The sequence below is a fragment of the Hippoglossus stenolepis genome, chromosome 16 (genome assembly GCF_022539355.2).
Source record: "Hippoglossus stenolepis isolate QCI-W04-F060 chromosome 16, HSTE1.2, whole genome shotgun sequence".
NCBI classification, from domain to species: Eukaryota; Metazoa; Chordata; class Actinopteri; order Pleuronectiformes; family Pleuronectidae; genus Hippoglossus; species Hippoglossus stenolepis.
The window spans coordinates 1,013,403-1,029,822 of record NC_061498.1 but is presented as its reverse complement, the minus strand read 5'-3'; the positions used below and the strand labels follow the sequence as shown (position 1 = coordinate 1,029,822).

Below are 16,420 nucleotides of genomic sequence, written 5' to 3'. Positions count from 1 at the left end.
ATCAACATTTCCTGTCTGAGTGTAAACGAAAGTGAAAGTTGGATGAACGTTTATAAGGGCCGCTCCCTAAATGTTTCCAGAAGGACTCACACACTGTTCACTGTTGGACACACAGGTACGTGAACACTCACTTTGTTTCTCCTACAAATCTGGTTTTACTGTAAATATCTTAGGAAGGAAGGAAGGATGTCTGTATTATCCCCGAGGGCCATTTGTTTTACGGCCAGCGGTAAAAGATGAAGATCTGCATCCGTGTTCGTCTGATGGAAAGTTTGTTCTGAAACCTTCAGTGGGAGAAACAGATTCATGTGTTCAGGCCTAAACCTGCAAAAATCTGAACTCTGTTAAAACCATGGAGCTGTTTTATTAGGTTTGAGTCAACGTTTATCATTTTAAATCATGGGAAACAACTTTTTAATTAAGTCAGGGCTGGAAAACTCTTTTATATGCACAGAAGAAGAAGACGTGATCTTTAGTTCATCACTGTGGAAACATCAGCAGCAGTTAAAGTCCGTCTGCTTCAGTATCACCTGCCAGTTCCAGTGTTCATGTTTCTGATCAGCTTGGTTTGAATGATATGAAAACAGATTGATTGACAGACATGATTGACAGCTGAGACTGACTCCTGATTGATCGAGTGCCTGTATGACCCTGTTTTACACAAGATGGCCACGTGGACCATCTTTATGTTTTACATCAGCACTTCCTGTTTTCAGCCCTAAACTTAAAGAGGCCTCATGGAAACTTCCTGATGATCTGGTGACACCTGCTGGTTGAAGAAAACAGAGTTTGAGAGGCAGCAGAACAAATGATTTTAGTTTGTATGAAGAAGCTGTCATTTGATTTTATGTTGGGGGGGGGGGGTCACCACACACAGATATTGAACACTGTCATCACTGGGTTTGGTGATAGTGATGAACCAGTACATGTTGTGATATATAATATTATCATCATAATTATAATAATACCAATAATCTCTGCAGAATGACTTGCACCAACATGAAGTGGGCTGAAGACGACTTCGATCCGCCCCCTGGGACCTTTCGGCTCGGACCCTCTCAGCCGGTTAGTGATCGAACCTACGTCATGTACCACGGGACCACCAGTCAGAACTCCAGAGCCATCCAGAACTCCGGTTTCCGACGGTCCTCGGGGGGGATGCTCGGCCCTGGTGTCTACCTCAGCAGAGACCTGCAGAAAGCCAGCCGCTATCCCATTGATCACCCTGAGCATGACAAGGTCGTCATTAAGGTCAAGGTACGGGTTGGAAAAGTGATCGCCATCAATCACCAGTATCACCCGTCTCAGAAGACCTGGCAATACCAGGGGTTTGACACCGCCTGGGTGCCCCCCAACTGTGGGATGGTGAAGAGCGGTCTGGAGGAGGATTGTGTCTGGGATCCGGCTCGAATCCAGATCCTTCAAATCATCAAACCGACTTGAACATCTGAGCACAGCGAGATGTTACCAGTTTATTTTTAGCTTATTTTATATATTGGATAAAAACTATTTTCATACAATTATCAAAATCTGCAAAATAAACCTGAGAAGCTGTTTGTTGAAAACCAAGTGTCCTGTTCATTTCATCTCTGAAACTCCGTCACAGTCTCTGTAGATCATGTTTCTGTTTTGTCCAGACGAGGTCGAACTGGATCATGGAGCAGAATCAAGAAATGCTCCAACACATAAACCTCCAGAAATCATGATGCGTCACGTTTAGACTTTGGGTTAGAATAAATAAGATATGATATGTTACTGATCTTAAAGAGGTTCTTGTTTCCATTATGCTAAGCTAACAGACGATGGACTGCAGCTTGATATTTACACGTAGACTCCAGAGAGTGAGGCCAATGTGGAGGCCCACGAGGTTTCATATCAACTGAGATTTAAAAAATAATGATTAATTATTCACATTTCTGATTTCTCTAAAAAAAAGAACGCACTTTATTTCTCACCAGCTTTATGAGTATTTCTCCTTCAAGTACACATTCAGGTGAAGTTTTAAGTTTTCTTCTGAATCGAAATGTGTCCCACACACACAGGTCTGTGGAGTATACATGATCGATATAGTTGTTGTGCAATAATGCATTAAACGTGATACCATAAAATGGTGGGCCTTTTGGCATTCAATAAATTTGGTTATCAAAATAAAATATTGAATATTAATATTAAAAATATTAATATTAAATAATAACTTTAATTGATTAAACTTACCGGGGCACCACCCTTCAAAGGAAGGGAAAAGATAGCCACATTATTGATTAAGTCTCATGAAAGTACTAACTACCAATTTGGAACTCTGATTAACAATTAAATTAATAACTATAACTAGTGGTGCACCGATGTATCGGCCGTATATCGGTAGCGGACGATATTCGCCTCGTTTACTGCCATCGCGTATCGGTAATAAACTTGACTTTCACGATAACATTGGCCATGTTCATTGGTATGTTTTCTGCAGCCTGCCAATCTGGCATCCAGATTATGGTACACTGACGCGGGTTTACACTGGCGCCGGCTGCGCGCCGCCAAGGAAAGCCAGGCGCCTCCCATCCCCTGTTAAACCTTTGTGCGGTTCACATGGGCTGCGATGCGCCGCGCCAGCGCCTTCACCGATGGTTTTGGCGCGAGCGATGATCGCGCCAGAAAACAGACTGAAAAATGATTTTAAACGATATAAATGACATATTTTATATGATATAAATGATCAAATATGCATCCCATACTTTGTATTCCCCTTCTGTTGTCCTGGAGTTTTAATTTTCCCAATTTTCCCAATCACACAATTAAATGTCCCCCTGCCCATCCACTACAGCCACACAAGCAGTCATATAGATAAAAAGAGAGAGAGGGGGCTAAAGGCTTGCTTGGAGAATACGTCATTTACCCCGACACCCGACATTGAACGGGTTACATACAACAACAAGCGGAGAATCGCGGGCTGACCGCGCGAGAAATGCGGGTCCAGTGTGAACATCCATGGCATCTAAAGTTACACTTGTCACTTTTTCTGTATTTCATATTATTCAAGTAATAAACAAATTTCCATATCGGTGCATCCCTAACTATAACCAAAATTACCATATAGATAGTTAGCTAAGTTGAAGGATATGGAGTTCTTGACAGTGCAGAGGTTGGCAAAATTCACTTATGCAACATTAATGAGAAAACATTTGTGAAAGAAAACATTTATTTTGAATATAATAAAGTATAAAAACACAAATTACTAACAGTGTACTTACTAAACAAAGATAGGCATGTGAGTATGCATGTGTGTGTCTGTGTGAGTCAGCGTGCTTCCAAAATGGCGCTGGCCACTTCAAGATAATACCCCTATTGGAATGTTTACGACATGTAGCGGGGTCAGAGATAATTAGGTGCTGAGATAAGCGTGTGTCTGTGTGTGTGCCAAATTAGAGAAAGTTACTAGATGCATGCAAGGAAAGACTGTGAAGAGCATAACTAACATTAACTTTCAAATAACTTGTAACCAAAATATCACAACACAAATCAAACTTATAAACATCACAAGGAATCAAATAAACAGTCTTTGCTTAGCCTAGTATAATTATTAAGCCCAGTTGTGTTACCCGTCCGTGGAAAGGGGAAAAAAGAAGTTGCTGTGCTGTTCGAAGTTCTGTGAAATCGTCTTGCTGGTTGTGTGGCTCCTGCCTTGGTGGTTCTGTTGAGCTGTGCAGCTCAGTTGCTTTTGAAGTTCTCCTGCAGGACATCGCGTCGCGGCTAGGAGGTTGGTAGAGCTTGGATTGCGAGGAGGTTTCCTTGGTGAGATGAGCTGGAAGCTGCAACTCTCCTCCATGAAGTTGATTTGAGTTGAAAGAGTGAGCTGGACCGTCGCCTTCTCCTCTGAGAGGATTCGTGGAAGGAGCAGTGTGCTCCTCTCGAAGACGTGAATGGAAAGAGGCTGGACAGCCTTCTCCCTCGGAGGGATTGTAGAAAAGAGACAGAAGAGAGGGGAACAGGCCTTGTATTGGCCCGGTGACCTCACAGGTCATGGGGCCCAGAGTGACCAATAGGAGTTGAAACTTGTGTCTCCTGTCGGTTTCACACCTCTGTGTGACGTTGAGGCCCCTGGGAGACGGAGTTCTGGAGGGTCTGGTTTTCTCCAGAACAAAGGGACATGCGGCTTCAGGCTTTTGACTGCACATGGAGGCCCGAACTTTGTTTCACAAAAACCATGTCCCAACATAGTTTAATTTAATATTGTGCGTTTTATTCAGTAAAGTATTTGATCTTAAGAACGGCCTGCTTTCTCTTTTCTTCTCAGTTGATCTTCTTTCAGTTCAGAGGGTCGAGAAATAACATGAAGAGCAGGTAAAAGAAGTTCAGAGCAAAACCAGTCGGAGCGAAAGTGAACCAGCAGGAAAGACAAATAAAGATTAGTAACATTGGCATGAGTCACACACACACACACACACACACACACACACACACACACACACACACACACACACACACACACACACACACACACACACACACACACACACTCACTCACTCACAAACACAAACACACACACACACACACACACACAGAAACACACACGCACACACACGCACACACACGCAGAAACACACACGCACACACACGCAGAAACAGAGAAACACACACACACACACAGAAACACACACGCACACACGCACACACACGCAGAAACACACATGCACACACACGCACACACGCAGAAACACAGAAACACACACGCACACACACGCAGAAACACACATGCACACACACGCACACACACACGCACACACATGAAATGTTCCAAATGATTCATGTAGAAATCGTTCTTTAAAAAGCTGAAACACCTCGTTAAGCTGCGTGTGGAGTGAAACGTCAGCCGTGGGTTTGTGGGAAATAAACCTGGGAAATTAAAAAATGCCAGAGTTTCCCTGAAGTTATAAACTTTGATACAATCAGAATGAACCAGAACAATGAAAACCTGAGGGAATGTGGATCTGAGGAGTTTCTAAACCGGCTTCTTCTTGACCCTGACGTCTTTGAATGATCTTCTTATCTGCCACCGAACACCAGCATCTGGGGGTTACTGTAAAATGTCTTATTTACGTGAGGCTCTCGCCAGCAGTAAGAAATATGTCCTAAATCAACATTTCCTGTCTGAGTGTAAACGAAAGTGAAAGTTGGATGAACGTTTATAAGGGCCGCTCCCTAAATGTTTCCAGAAGGACTCACACACTGTTCACTGTTGGACACACAGGTACGTGAACACTCACTTTGTTTCTCCTACAAATCTGGTTTTACTGTAAATATCTTGGGAAGGAAGGAAGGATGTCTGTATTATCCCCGAGGGCCATTTGTTTTACGGCCAGCGGTAAAAGATGAAGATCTGCATCCGTGTTCGTCTGATGGAAAGTTTGTTCTGAAACCTTCAGTGGGAGAAACAGATTCATGTGTTCAGGCCTAAACCTGCAAAAATCTGAACTCTGTTAAAACCATGGAGCTGTTTTATTAGGTTTGAGTCAACGTTTATCATTTTAAATCATGGGAAACAACTTTTTAATTAAGTCAGGGCTGGAAAACTATTTTATATGCACAGAAGAAGAAGACGTGATCTTTAGTTCATCACTGTGGAAACATCAGCAGCAGTTAAAGTCCGTCTGCTTCAGTATCACCTGCCAGTTCCAGTGTTCATGTTTCTGATCAGCTTGGTTTGAATGATATGAAAACAGATTGATTGACAGACATGATTGACAGCTGAGACTGACTCCTGATTGATCGAGTGCCTGTATGACCCTGTTTTACACAAGATGGCCACGTGGACCATCTTTATGTTTTACATCAGCACTTCCTGTTTTCAGCCCTAAACTTAAAGAGGCCTCATGGAAACTTCCTGATGATCTGGTGACACCTGCTGGTTGAAGAAAACAGAGTTTGAGAGGCAGCAGAACAAATGATTTTAGTTTGTATGAAGAAGCTGTCATTTGATTTTATGTTGGGGGGGGTGGGTCACCACACACAGATATTGAACACTGTCATCACTGGGTTTGGTGATAGTGATGAACCAGTACATGTTGTGATATATAATATTATCATCATAATTATAATAATACCAATAATCTCTGCAGAATGACTTGCACCAACATGAAGTGGGCTGAAGACGACTTCGATCCGCCCCCTGGGACCTTTCGGCTCGGACCCTCTCAGCCGGTTAGTGATCGAACCTACGTCATGTACCACGGGACCACCAGTCAGAACTCCAGAGCCATCCAGAACTCCGGTTTCCGACGGTCCTCGGGGGGGATGCTCGGCCCTGGTGTCTACCTCAGCAGAGAACTGCGGAAAGCTAGCCGCTATCCCATTGATCACCCTGAGCATGACAGGGTCGTCATTAAGGTCAAGGTACGGGTTGGAAAAGTGATCGCCATCAATTACCAGAATCACCAGTTTCAGACGACCTGGCACGACCAGGGGTTTGACACCGCCTGGGTGCCCCCCAACTGTGGGATGGTGAAGAGCGGTCTGGAGGAGGATTGTGTCTGGGATCCGGCTCGAATCCAGATCCTTCAAATCATCAAACCGACTTGAACATCTGAGCACAGCGAGATGTTACCAGTTTATTTTTAGCTTATTTTATATATTGGATAAAAACTATTTTCATACAATTATCAAAATCTGCAAAATAAACCTGAGAAGCTGTTTGTTGAAAACCAAGTGTCCTGTTCATTTCATCTCTGAAACTCCGTCACAGTCTCTGTAGATCATGTTTCTATTTTTTCCAGACGAGGTCGAACTGGATCATGGAGCAGAATCAAGAAATGCTCCAACACATAAACCTCCAGAAATCATGATGCGTCACGTTTAGACTTTGGGTTAGAATAAATAAGACATGATATGTTACTGATCTTAAAGAGGTTCTTGTTTCCATTATGCTAAGCTAACAAACAGTGATGCCAATGTGGTGCCTGAAACCTGCATTCTCTGTCTGACCAGCAGAGGGCAACACAAAGAAGTCGGTTTCTATAGAGGTCTACGAGGTTTCATATCAATTGATTTAGATTTAAAAATACTGATTAATTATTCACATTTCTGATTTTTCTAAAAAAAAGAACGCACTTTAGTCCTCACCAGCTTTATGAGTATTTCTACTTCAAGTACACATTCAGGTGAAGTTTTAAGTTTTCCTCTGAATCGAAATGTGTCCCACACACACAGGTCTGTGGAGTATACATGATTGATATAGTTGTTGTGCAATAATGCATTAAACGTGATACCATAAAATGGTGGGCCTTTCGGCATTCAATACATTTGGTTATCAAAATAAAATATTGAATATTAATATAAAAAATATTAATATTAAATAATAACTTTAATTGATTAAAGTTACCTCGGGGCACCACCCTTCAAAGGAAGGGAAAAGATAGCCACATTATTGATTAAGTCTCATAAAAGTACTAACTACCAATTTGGAACTCTGATTAACAATACAATTAATAACTATAACCAAAATTACCATATAGACAGTTAGCTAAGTTGAAGGATATGGAGTTCTTGACAGTGCAGAGGTTGGCAAAATTCACTTATGCAACATGAATGAGAAAACATTTGTGAAAGAAAAACATTTATTATGAATATAATAAAGTATAAAAACACAAATTACTAACAGTGTACTTACGAAACAAAGATAGGCATGTGAGTATACATGTGTGTGTGTCTGTGTGAGTCAGCGTGCTTCCAAAATGGCGGCTGGCCACTCTAAAGATAACACCCTTCCCCCCTATTGGAATCTTTACGACATGTAGCGGGGGTCAGAGATAATTTGGTGCTGAGATATGCATGTCTCTGTGTTGGTGCCAAATTAGAGAAAGTTACTAGATGCATGCAAGGAAAGACTGAAGAGCATAACTAACATTAACTTTCAAATAACTTGTAACCACAATATCACAGCAACACAAATCAAACTTATAAACATCACACAGAATCGAATAAACAGTCTTTGCTTAGCCTAGTATCATTATTAAGCCCAGTTGTGTTACCCGTCCATGGAAAGGGGAAAAAAGAAGTTGCTGTGCAGTCGCAGTTCTGTGAAATCGTCTGGCTGGTTGTGTGGCTCCTGCCTTCGTGGTTCTGTTGGGCTGTGCAGCTCAGTTGCTGTTTGAAGTTCTCCTGCAGGACATCGCGTCGCGGCTTAGAGGTTGGTAGAGCTTGGATTGCGAGGAGGTTTCCTTGGTGAGATGAGCTGGAAGCTGCAACTCTCCTCCATGAAGTTGATTTGAGTTGAAAGAGTGAGCTGGACCGTCGCCCTTCTCCTCTGAGAGGATTCGTGGAAGGAGCGGTGTGCTCCTCTCGAAGACGTGAATGGAAAGAGGCTGGACAGCCTTCTCCCCTCGGAGGGATTGTAGAAAAGAGACAGAAGAGAGGGGGAACAGGCCTTGTATTGGCCCGGTGACCTCACAGGTCATGGGGCCCAGAGTGACCAATAGGAGTTGAAACTTGTGTCTCCTGTCGGTTTTCACACCTCTGTGTGACGTTGAGGCCCCTGGGAGACGGAGTTCTGGAGGCTCTGGTTTTCTCCAGAACAAAGGGACATGCGGCTTCAGGCTTTTGACTGCACATGGAGGCCCGAACTTTGTTTCACAAAAACCATGTCCCAACATAGTTTAATTTAATATTGTGCGTTTTAATCAGTAAAGTATTTGATCTTAAGAACGAGCTGCTTTCTCTTTTCTTCTCAGTTGATCTTCTTTCAGTTCAGAGGGTCGAGAAATAACATGAAGAGCAGGTAAAAGAAGTTCAGAGCAAAACCAGTCGGAGCGAAAGTGAACCAGCAGGAAAGACAAATAAAGATTAGTAACATTGGCATGAGTCACACACACACACACACACACACACACACACACACACACACACACACACACACACACACACTCACTCACTCACTCCACTCACTCACTCACAAACACAAACACACACACACACACACACACAGAAACACACACGCACACACACGCACACACACGCAGAAACACACACGCACACACACGCAGAAACAGAGAAACACACACACACACACACACAGAAACACACACGCACACACACGCACACACACGCAGAAACACAGAAACACACACGCACACACATGCAGAAACACACATGCACACACACGCACACACACACACACACACGCACACACATGAAATGTTCCAAATGAATCATGTAGAAATCGTTCTTTAAAAAGCTGAAACACCTCGTTAAGCTGCGTGTGGAGTGAAACGTCAGCCGTGGGTTTGTGGGAAATAAACCTGGGAAATTAAAAAATGCCAGAGTTTCCTGAAGTTATAAACTTTGATACAATCAGAATGAACCAGAACAATGAAAACCTGAGGGAATGTGGATCTGAGGAGTTTCTAAACCGGCTTCTTCTTGACCCTGACGTCTTTGAATGATCTTCTTATCTGCCACCGAACACCAGCATCTGGGGGTTACTGTAAAATGTCTTATTTACGTGAGGCTCTCGCCAGCAGGAACAAACATGTCCTAAATCAACATGTCTTGTCTGAGTGGAAACGAAAGTGAAAGTTGGATGAACGTTTATAAGGGCCGCTCCCTAAATGTTTCCAGAAGGACTCACACACTGTTCACTGTTGGACACACAGGTACGTGAACACTCACTTTGTTTCTCCTACAAATCTGGTTTTACTGTAAATATCTTAGGAAGGAAGGAAGGATGTCTGTATTATCCCCGAGGGCCATTTGTTTTACGGCCAGCGGTAAAAGATGAAGATCTGCATCCGTGTTTGTCTGATGGAAAGTTTGTTCTGAAACCTTCAGTGGGAGAAACAGATTCATGTGTTCAGGCCTAAACCTGCAAAAATCTGAACTCTGTTAAAACCATGGAGCTGTTTTATTAGGTTTGAGTCAACGTTTATCATTTTAAATCACGGGAAACAACTTTTTAATTAAGTCAGGGCTGGAAAACTCTTTTATATGCACAGAAGAAGAAGACGTGATCTTTAGTTCATCACTGTGGAAAAATCAGCAGCAGTTAAAGTCCGTCTGCTTCAGTATCACCTGCCAGTTCCAGTGTTCATGTTTCTGATCAGCTTGGTTTGAATGATATGAAAACAGATTGATTGACAGACATGATTGACAGCTGAGACTGACTCCTGATTGATCGAGTGCCTGTATGACCCTGTTTTACACAAGATGGCCACGTGGACCATCTTTATGTTTTACATCAGCACTTCCTGTTTTCAGCCCTAAACTTAAAGAGGCCTCATGGAAACTTCCTGATGATCTGGTGACACCTGCTGGTTGAAGAAAACAGAGTTTGAGAGGCAGCAGAACAAATGATTTTAGTTTGAATGAAGAAGCTGTCATTTGATTTTATGTTGGGGGGGGGTGGGTCACCACACACAGATATTGAACACTGTCATCACTGGGTTTGGTGATAGTGATGAACCAGTACATGTTGTGATATATAATATTATCATCATAATTATAATAATACCAATAATCTCTGCAGAATGACTTGCACCAACATGAAGTGGGCTGAAGACGACTTCGATCCGCCCCTGGGACCTTTCGGCTCGGACCTCTCAGCCGGTTAGTGATCAAACCTACGTCATGTACCAGGACCACCAGGCAGTGCTCCAGAGCCATCCAGAACTCCGGTTTCCGACGGTCCTCGGGGGGGATGCTCGGCCCTGGTGTCTACCTCAGCAGAGACCTGCAGAGAGCCAGCCGCTATCCCATTGATCACCCTGAGCATGACAAGGTCGTCATTAAGGTCAAGGTACGGGTTGGAAAAGTGATCGCCATCAATCACCAGTATCACCCGTCTCAGAAGACCTGGCACTACCAGGGGTTTGACACCGCCTGGGTGCCCCCCAACTGTGGGATGGTGAAGAGCGGTCTGGAGGAGGATTGTGTCTGGGATCCGGCTCGAATCCAGATCATTAGAATCATCAAACCGACTTGAACATCTGAGCACAGCGAGATGTTACCAGTTTATTTTTAGCTTATTTTATATATTGGATAAAAACTATTTTCATACAATTATCAAAATCTGCAAAATAAACCTGAGAAGCTGTTTGTTGAAAACCAAGTGTCCTGTTCATTTCATCTCTGAAACTCCGTCACAGTCTCTGTAGATCATGTTTCTGTTTTGTCCAGGCGAGGTAGAACTGGATCATGGAGCAGAATCAAGAAATGCTCCAACACATAAACCTCCAGAAATCATGATGCGTCACGTTTAGACTTTGGGTTAGAATAAATAAGATATGATATGTTACTGATCTTAAAGGAGTTCTTGTTTCCATTATGCTAAGCTAACAAATGACGGACTGCAGCTTGATATTTACACGTAGACTCCAGAGAGTGAGGCCAATGTAGAGGCCCACGAGGTTTCATATCAACTGAGATTTAAAAATAATGATTAATTATTCACATTTCTGATTTCTCTAAAAAAGAACGCACTTTAGTCCTCACCAGCTTTATGAGTATTTCTACTTCAAGTACACATTCAGGTGAAGTTTTAAGTTTTCCTCTGAATCGAAATGTGTCCCACACACACAGGTCTGTGGAGTATACATGATTGATATAGTTGTTGTGCAATAATGCATTAAACGTGATACCATAAAATGGTGGGCCTTTCGGCATTCAATACATTTGGTTATCAAAATAAAATATTGAATATTAATATAAAAAATATTAATATTAAATAATAACTTTAATTGATTAAAGTTACCTCGGGGCACCACCCTTCAAAGGAAGGGAAAAGATAGCCACATTATTGATTAAGTCTCATAAAAGTACTAACTACCAATTTGGAACTCTGATTAACAATTAAATTAATAACTATAACCAAAATTACCATATAGACAGTTAGCTAAGTTGAAGGATATGGAGTTCTTGACAGTGCAGAGGTTGGCAAAATTCACTTATGCAACATGAATGAAAAAACATTTGTGAAAGAAAAACATTTATTATGAATATAATAAAGTATAAAAACACAAATTACTAACCGTGTACTTACTAAACAAAGATAGGCATGTGAGTATGCATTTGTGTGTGTCTGTGTGAGTCAGCGTGCTTCCAAAATGGCGGCTGGCCACTTGAAGATAACACCCTTCCCCTATTGGAATGTTTACGACATGTAGCGGAGTCAGAGATAATTAGGTGCTGCGATATGCATGTCTCTGTGTTGGTGCCAAATTAGAGAAAGTTACTAGATGCATGCAAGGAAAGACTGTGAAGAGCATAACTAACATTAACTTTCAAATAACTTGTAACCAAAATATCACAACACAAATCAAACTTATAAACATCACAAGGAATCGAATAAACAGTCTTTGCTTAGCCTAGTATAATTATTAAGCCCAGTTGTGTTACCCGTCCGTGGAAAGGGGAAAAAAGAAGTTGCTGTGCTGTTCGAAGTTCTGTGAAATCGTCTTGCTGGTTGTGTGGCTCCTGCCTTCGTGGTTCTGTTGGGCTGTGCAGCTCAGTTGCTGGTTGAAGTTCTCCTGCAGAGAGGTTGGTAGAGCTTGGATTGCGAGGAGGTTTCCTTGGTGAGATGAGCTGGAAGCTGCAACTCTCCTCCATGAAGTTGATTTGAGTTGAAAGAGTGAGTTGGACCGTCGCCCTTCTCCTCTGAGAGGATTCGTGGAAGGAGCGGTGTGCTCCTCTCGAAGAGGTGAATGGAAAGAGGCTGGACAGCCTTCTCCCTCGGAGGGATTGTAGAAAAGAGACAGAAGAGAGGGGAACAGGCCTTATATTGGCCCGGTGACCTCACAGGTCATGGGGCCCACAGTGACCAATAGGAGTTGAAACTTGTGTCTCCTGTCGGTTTTCACACCTCTGTGTGACGTTGAGGCCCCTGGGAGACGGAGTTCTGGAGGCTCTGGTTTTCTCCAGAACAAAGGGACATGCGGCTTCAGGCTTTTGACTGCACATGGAGGCCCGAACTTTGTTTCACAAAACCATGTCCCAACATAGTTTAATTTAATATTGTGCGTTTTATTCAGTAAAGTATTTGATCTTAAGAACGAGCTGCTTTCTCTTTTCTTCTCAGTTGATCTTCTTTCAGTTCAGAGGGTCGAGAAATAACATGAAGAGCAGGTAAAAGAAGTTCAGAGCAAAACCAGTCGGAGCGAAAGTGAACCAGCAGGAAAGACAAATAAAGATTAGTAACATTGGCATGAGTCACACACACACACACACACACACACACACACACACACACACACACACACACACACACACACACACACACACTCACTCACTCACAAACACAAACACACACACACACACACACACACACACAGACACACACACACACACACACGCACACACACGCAGAAACACACACGCACACACACGCAGAAACAGAGAAACACACACACACACACAGAAACACACACGCACACACGCACACACACAGAAACACAGAAACACACACGCACACACACGCACACACGCAGAAACACAGAAACACACACGCAGAAACACACATGCACACACACGCACACACACACACGCACACATGAAATGTTCCAAATGATTCATGTAGAAATCGTTCTTTAAAAAGCTGAAACACCTCGTTAAGCTGCGTGTGGAGTGAAACGTCAGCCGTGGGTTTGTGGGAAATAAACCTGGGAAATTAAAAATGCCAGAGTTTCCTGAAGTTATAAACTTTGATACAATCAGAATGAACCAGAACAATGAAAACCTGAGGGAATGTGGATCTGAGGAGTTTCTAAACCGGCTTCTTCTTGACCGTGACGTCTTTGAATGATCTTCTTATCTGCCACCGAACACCAGCATCTGGGGTTACTGTAAAATGTCTTATTTACGTGAGGCTCTGGCCAGCAGTAAGAAATATGTCCTAAATCAACATGTCCTGTCTGAGTGGAAACGAAAGTGAAAGTTGGATGAACGTTTATAAGGGCCGCTCCCTAAATGTTTCCAGAAGGACTCACACACTGTTCACTGTTGGACACAGAGGTACGTGAACACTCACTTTGTTTCTCCTACAAATCTGGTTTTACTGTAAATATCTTAGGAAGGAAGGAAGGATGTCTGTATTATCCCCGAGGGCCATTTGTTTTACGGCCAGCGGTAAAAGATGAAGATCTTCATCCGTGTTCGTCTGATGGAAAGTTTGTTCTGAAACCTTCAGTGGGAGAAACAGATTCATGTGTTCAGGCCTAAACCTGCAAAAATCTGAACTCTGTTAAAACCATGGAGCTGTTTTATTAGGTTTGAGTGCACGTTTATCATTTTAAATCATGGGAAACAACTTTTTAATTAAGTCAGGGCTGGAAAACTCTTTTATATGCACAGAAGAAGAAGACGTGATCTTTAGTTCATCACTGTGGAAACATCAGCAGCAGTTAAAGTCCGTCTGCTTCAGTATCACCTGCCAGTTCCAGTGTTCATGTTTCTGATCAGCTGGTTTGAATGATATGAAAACAGATTGATTGACAGACATGATTGACAGCTGAGACTGACTCTGATTGATCGAGTGCCTGTATGACCCTGTTTTACACAAGATGGCCACGTGGACCATCTTTATGTTTTACATCAGCACTCCCTGTTTTCAGCCCTAAACTTAAAGAGGCCTCATGGAAACTTCCTGATGATCTGGTGACACCTGCTGGTTGAAGAAAACAACTAAATGATTTTAGTTTGAATGAAGAAGCTGTCATTTGATTTTATGTTGGGGGGTCACCACACACAGATATTGAACACTGTCATCACTTCAATCCTGTGAAATAATAATTATAATATTATCATAATAATTATAATAATACCAATAATCTCTGCAGAATGACTTGCACCAACATGAAGTGGGCTGAAGAGCGACTTCGATCCGCCCCTGGGACCTTTCGGCTCGGACCTCTCAGCCGGTTAGTGATCGAACCTACGTCATGTACCCGGGACCACCCAGGGAGTGCTCCACAGCCATCCAGAACTCCGGTTTCCGACGGTCCTCGGGGGATGCTCGGCCCTGGTGTCTACCTCAGCAGAGACGTGGACAAAGCCAGCCGCTATCCCATTGATCACCCTGAGCATGACAAGGTCGTCATTAAGGTCAAGGTACGGGTTGGAAAAGTGATCGCCATCAATTACCAGAATCACCAGTTTCAGAAGACCTGGCACAACCAGGGTATGACACCGCCTGGGTGCCCCCAACTGTGGGATGGTGAAGAGCGGTCTGGAGGAGAATTGTGTCTGGGATCCGGCTCGAATCCAGATCCTTCAAATCATCAAACCGACTTCAACAGACGGCGACGATGATGAAGGATCGTCTTCGTCTGGGTGTGTGACCATGTGAACATCTGAGCACAGAGAGATGTTACCAGTTTATTTTTAGCTTATTTTATATATTGGATAAAAACAATTTTCATACAATTATCAAAATCTGCAAAATAAACCTGAGAAGCTTTTGTTGAAAACCAAGTGTCCTGTTCATTTCATCTCTGAAACTCCGTCACAGTCTCTGTAGATCATGTTTCTATTTTGTCCAGACGATCGAACTGGATCATGGAGCAGAATCAGAAATGCTCCAACACTAAACTCAGAAATCATGATGCGTACGTTTAGCTTTGAGAATAAATAATAAAATATGTACTGATCTTAAAGAGGTTCTTTTTCCATTATGCTAGTAACAGACGACGGACTGCAGCTGAATTTCACGTGACCGAGGCCAATGGAGGCCACGAGGTTTCATATCACTGAGATTTAAAAAATAATGATTAATTATTCACATTTCTGATTTCTCTAGAAAAAATAACGCACTTTATTTCTCACCAGCTTTATGAGTATTTCTCCTTCAAGTACACATGTGGATTATTAATAAATGAAAAATCAGGATCAGATCTGGACAGAGGATAAACTTCACACTCACACTAGACGTGATTCACGCTGAGCGAGGAGGGAGATAAAGGTTGAGGGACAAAGATCCAGATCCAAGACGTCGGATTTAAAGCAACTGAAGCAACAAAAAAAGAGATGGAGAAAGACAGAAAGACAGAAAGACAGAAAGCAGAAAGACAGAGAAGGGAAAGAAGTCGTCTCTATTTTTAGACGTTCGCACAATTAGATCAGTGGCATTTCTCTGCAATATGCATGAAATCAGACTAATCTGGTGGAGAGTGTGTTAGAGGAGGAGCAGGGATGGAGCGGAGGAGGAGCGGAGGAGGAGCGGAGGAGGAGCAGTGACGGAGTGGAGGAGGAGCAGTGACGGAGCGGAGGAGGAGCAGTGACAGAGCGTAGGAGGAGCAGTGGCGGAGTGGAGGAGGAGCAGTGACAGAGCGGAGGAGGAGCAGGCGGAGCGGAGGAGGAGCAGTGACGGAGCGGAGGAGGAGCAGTGAAGGAGCGGAGGAGGAGCAGTGAAGGAGCGGAGGAGGAGCAGTGAAGGAGCGGAGGAGGAGCAGA

General features: G+C 43.0%; 1 protein-coding gene across 1 annotated transcript; it reads left to right on the top strand.

Annotated features, from left to right (window-relative positions):
- gig2e (grass carp reovirus (GCRV)-induced gene 2e) lies at positions 1 to 15,438 on the top strand. The gene is given in 9 exon segments (XM_047343858.1): positions 1 to 115; positions 984 to 1,438; positions 6,153 to 6,565; positions 8,716 to 8,762; positions 10,538 to 10,981; positions 14,841 to 14,975; positions 14,977 to 15,140; positions 15,143 to 15,172; positions 15,175 to 15,438. Coding segments are annotated over 8 exon segments (1,830 nt in total). The 5' UTR covers positions 1 to 115; position 984; the 3' UTR covers positions 15,318 to 15,438.
- The last annotated feature ends 982 nt before the right edge of the window (positions 15,439 to 16,420 follow it).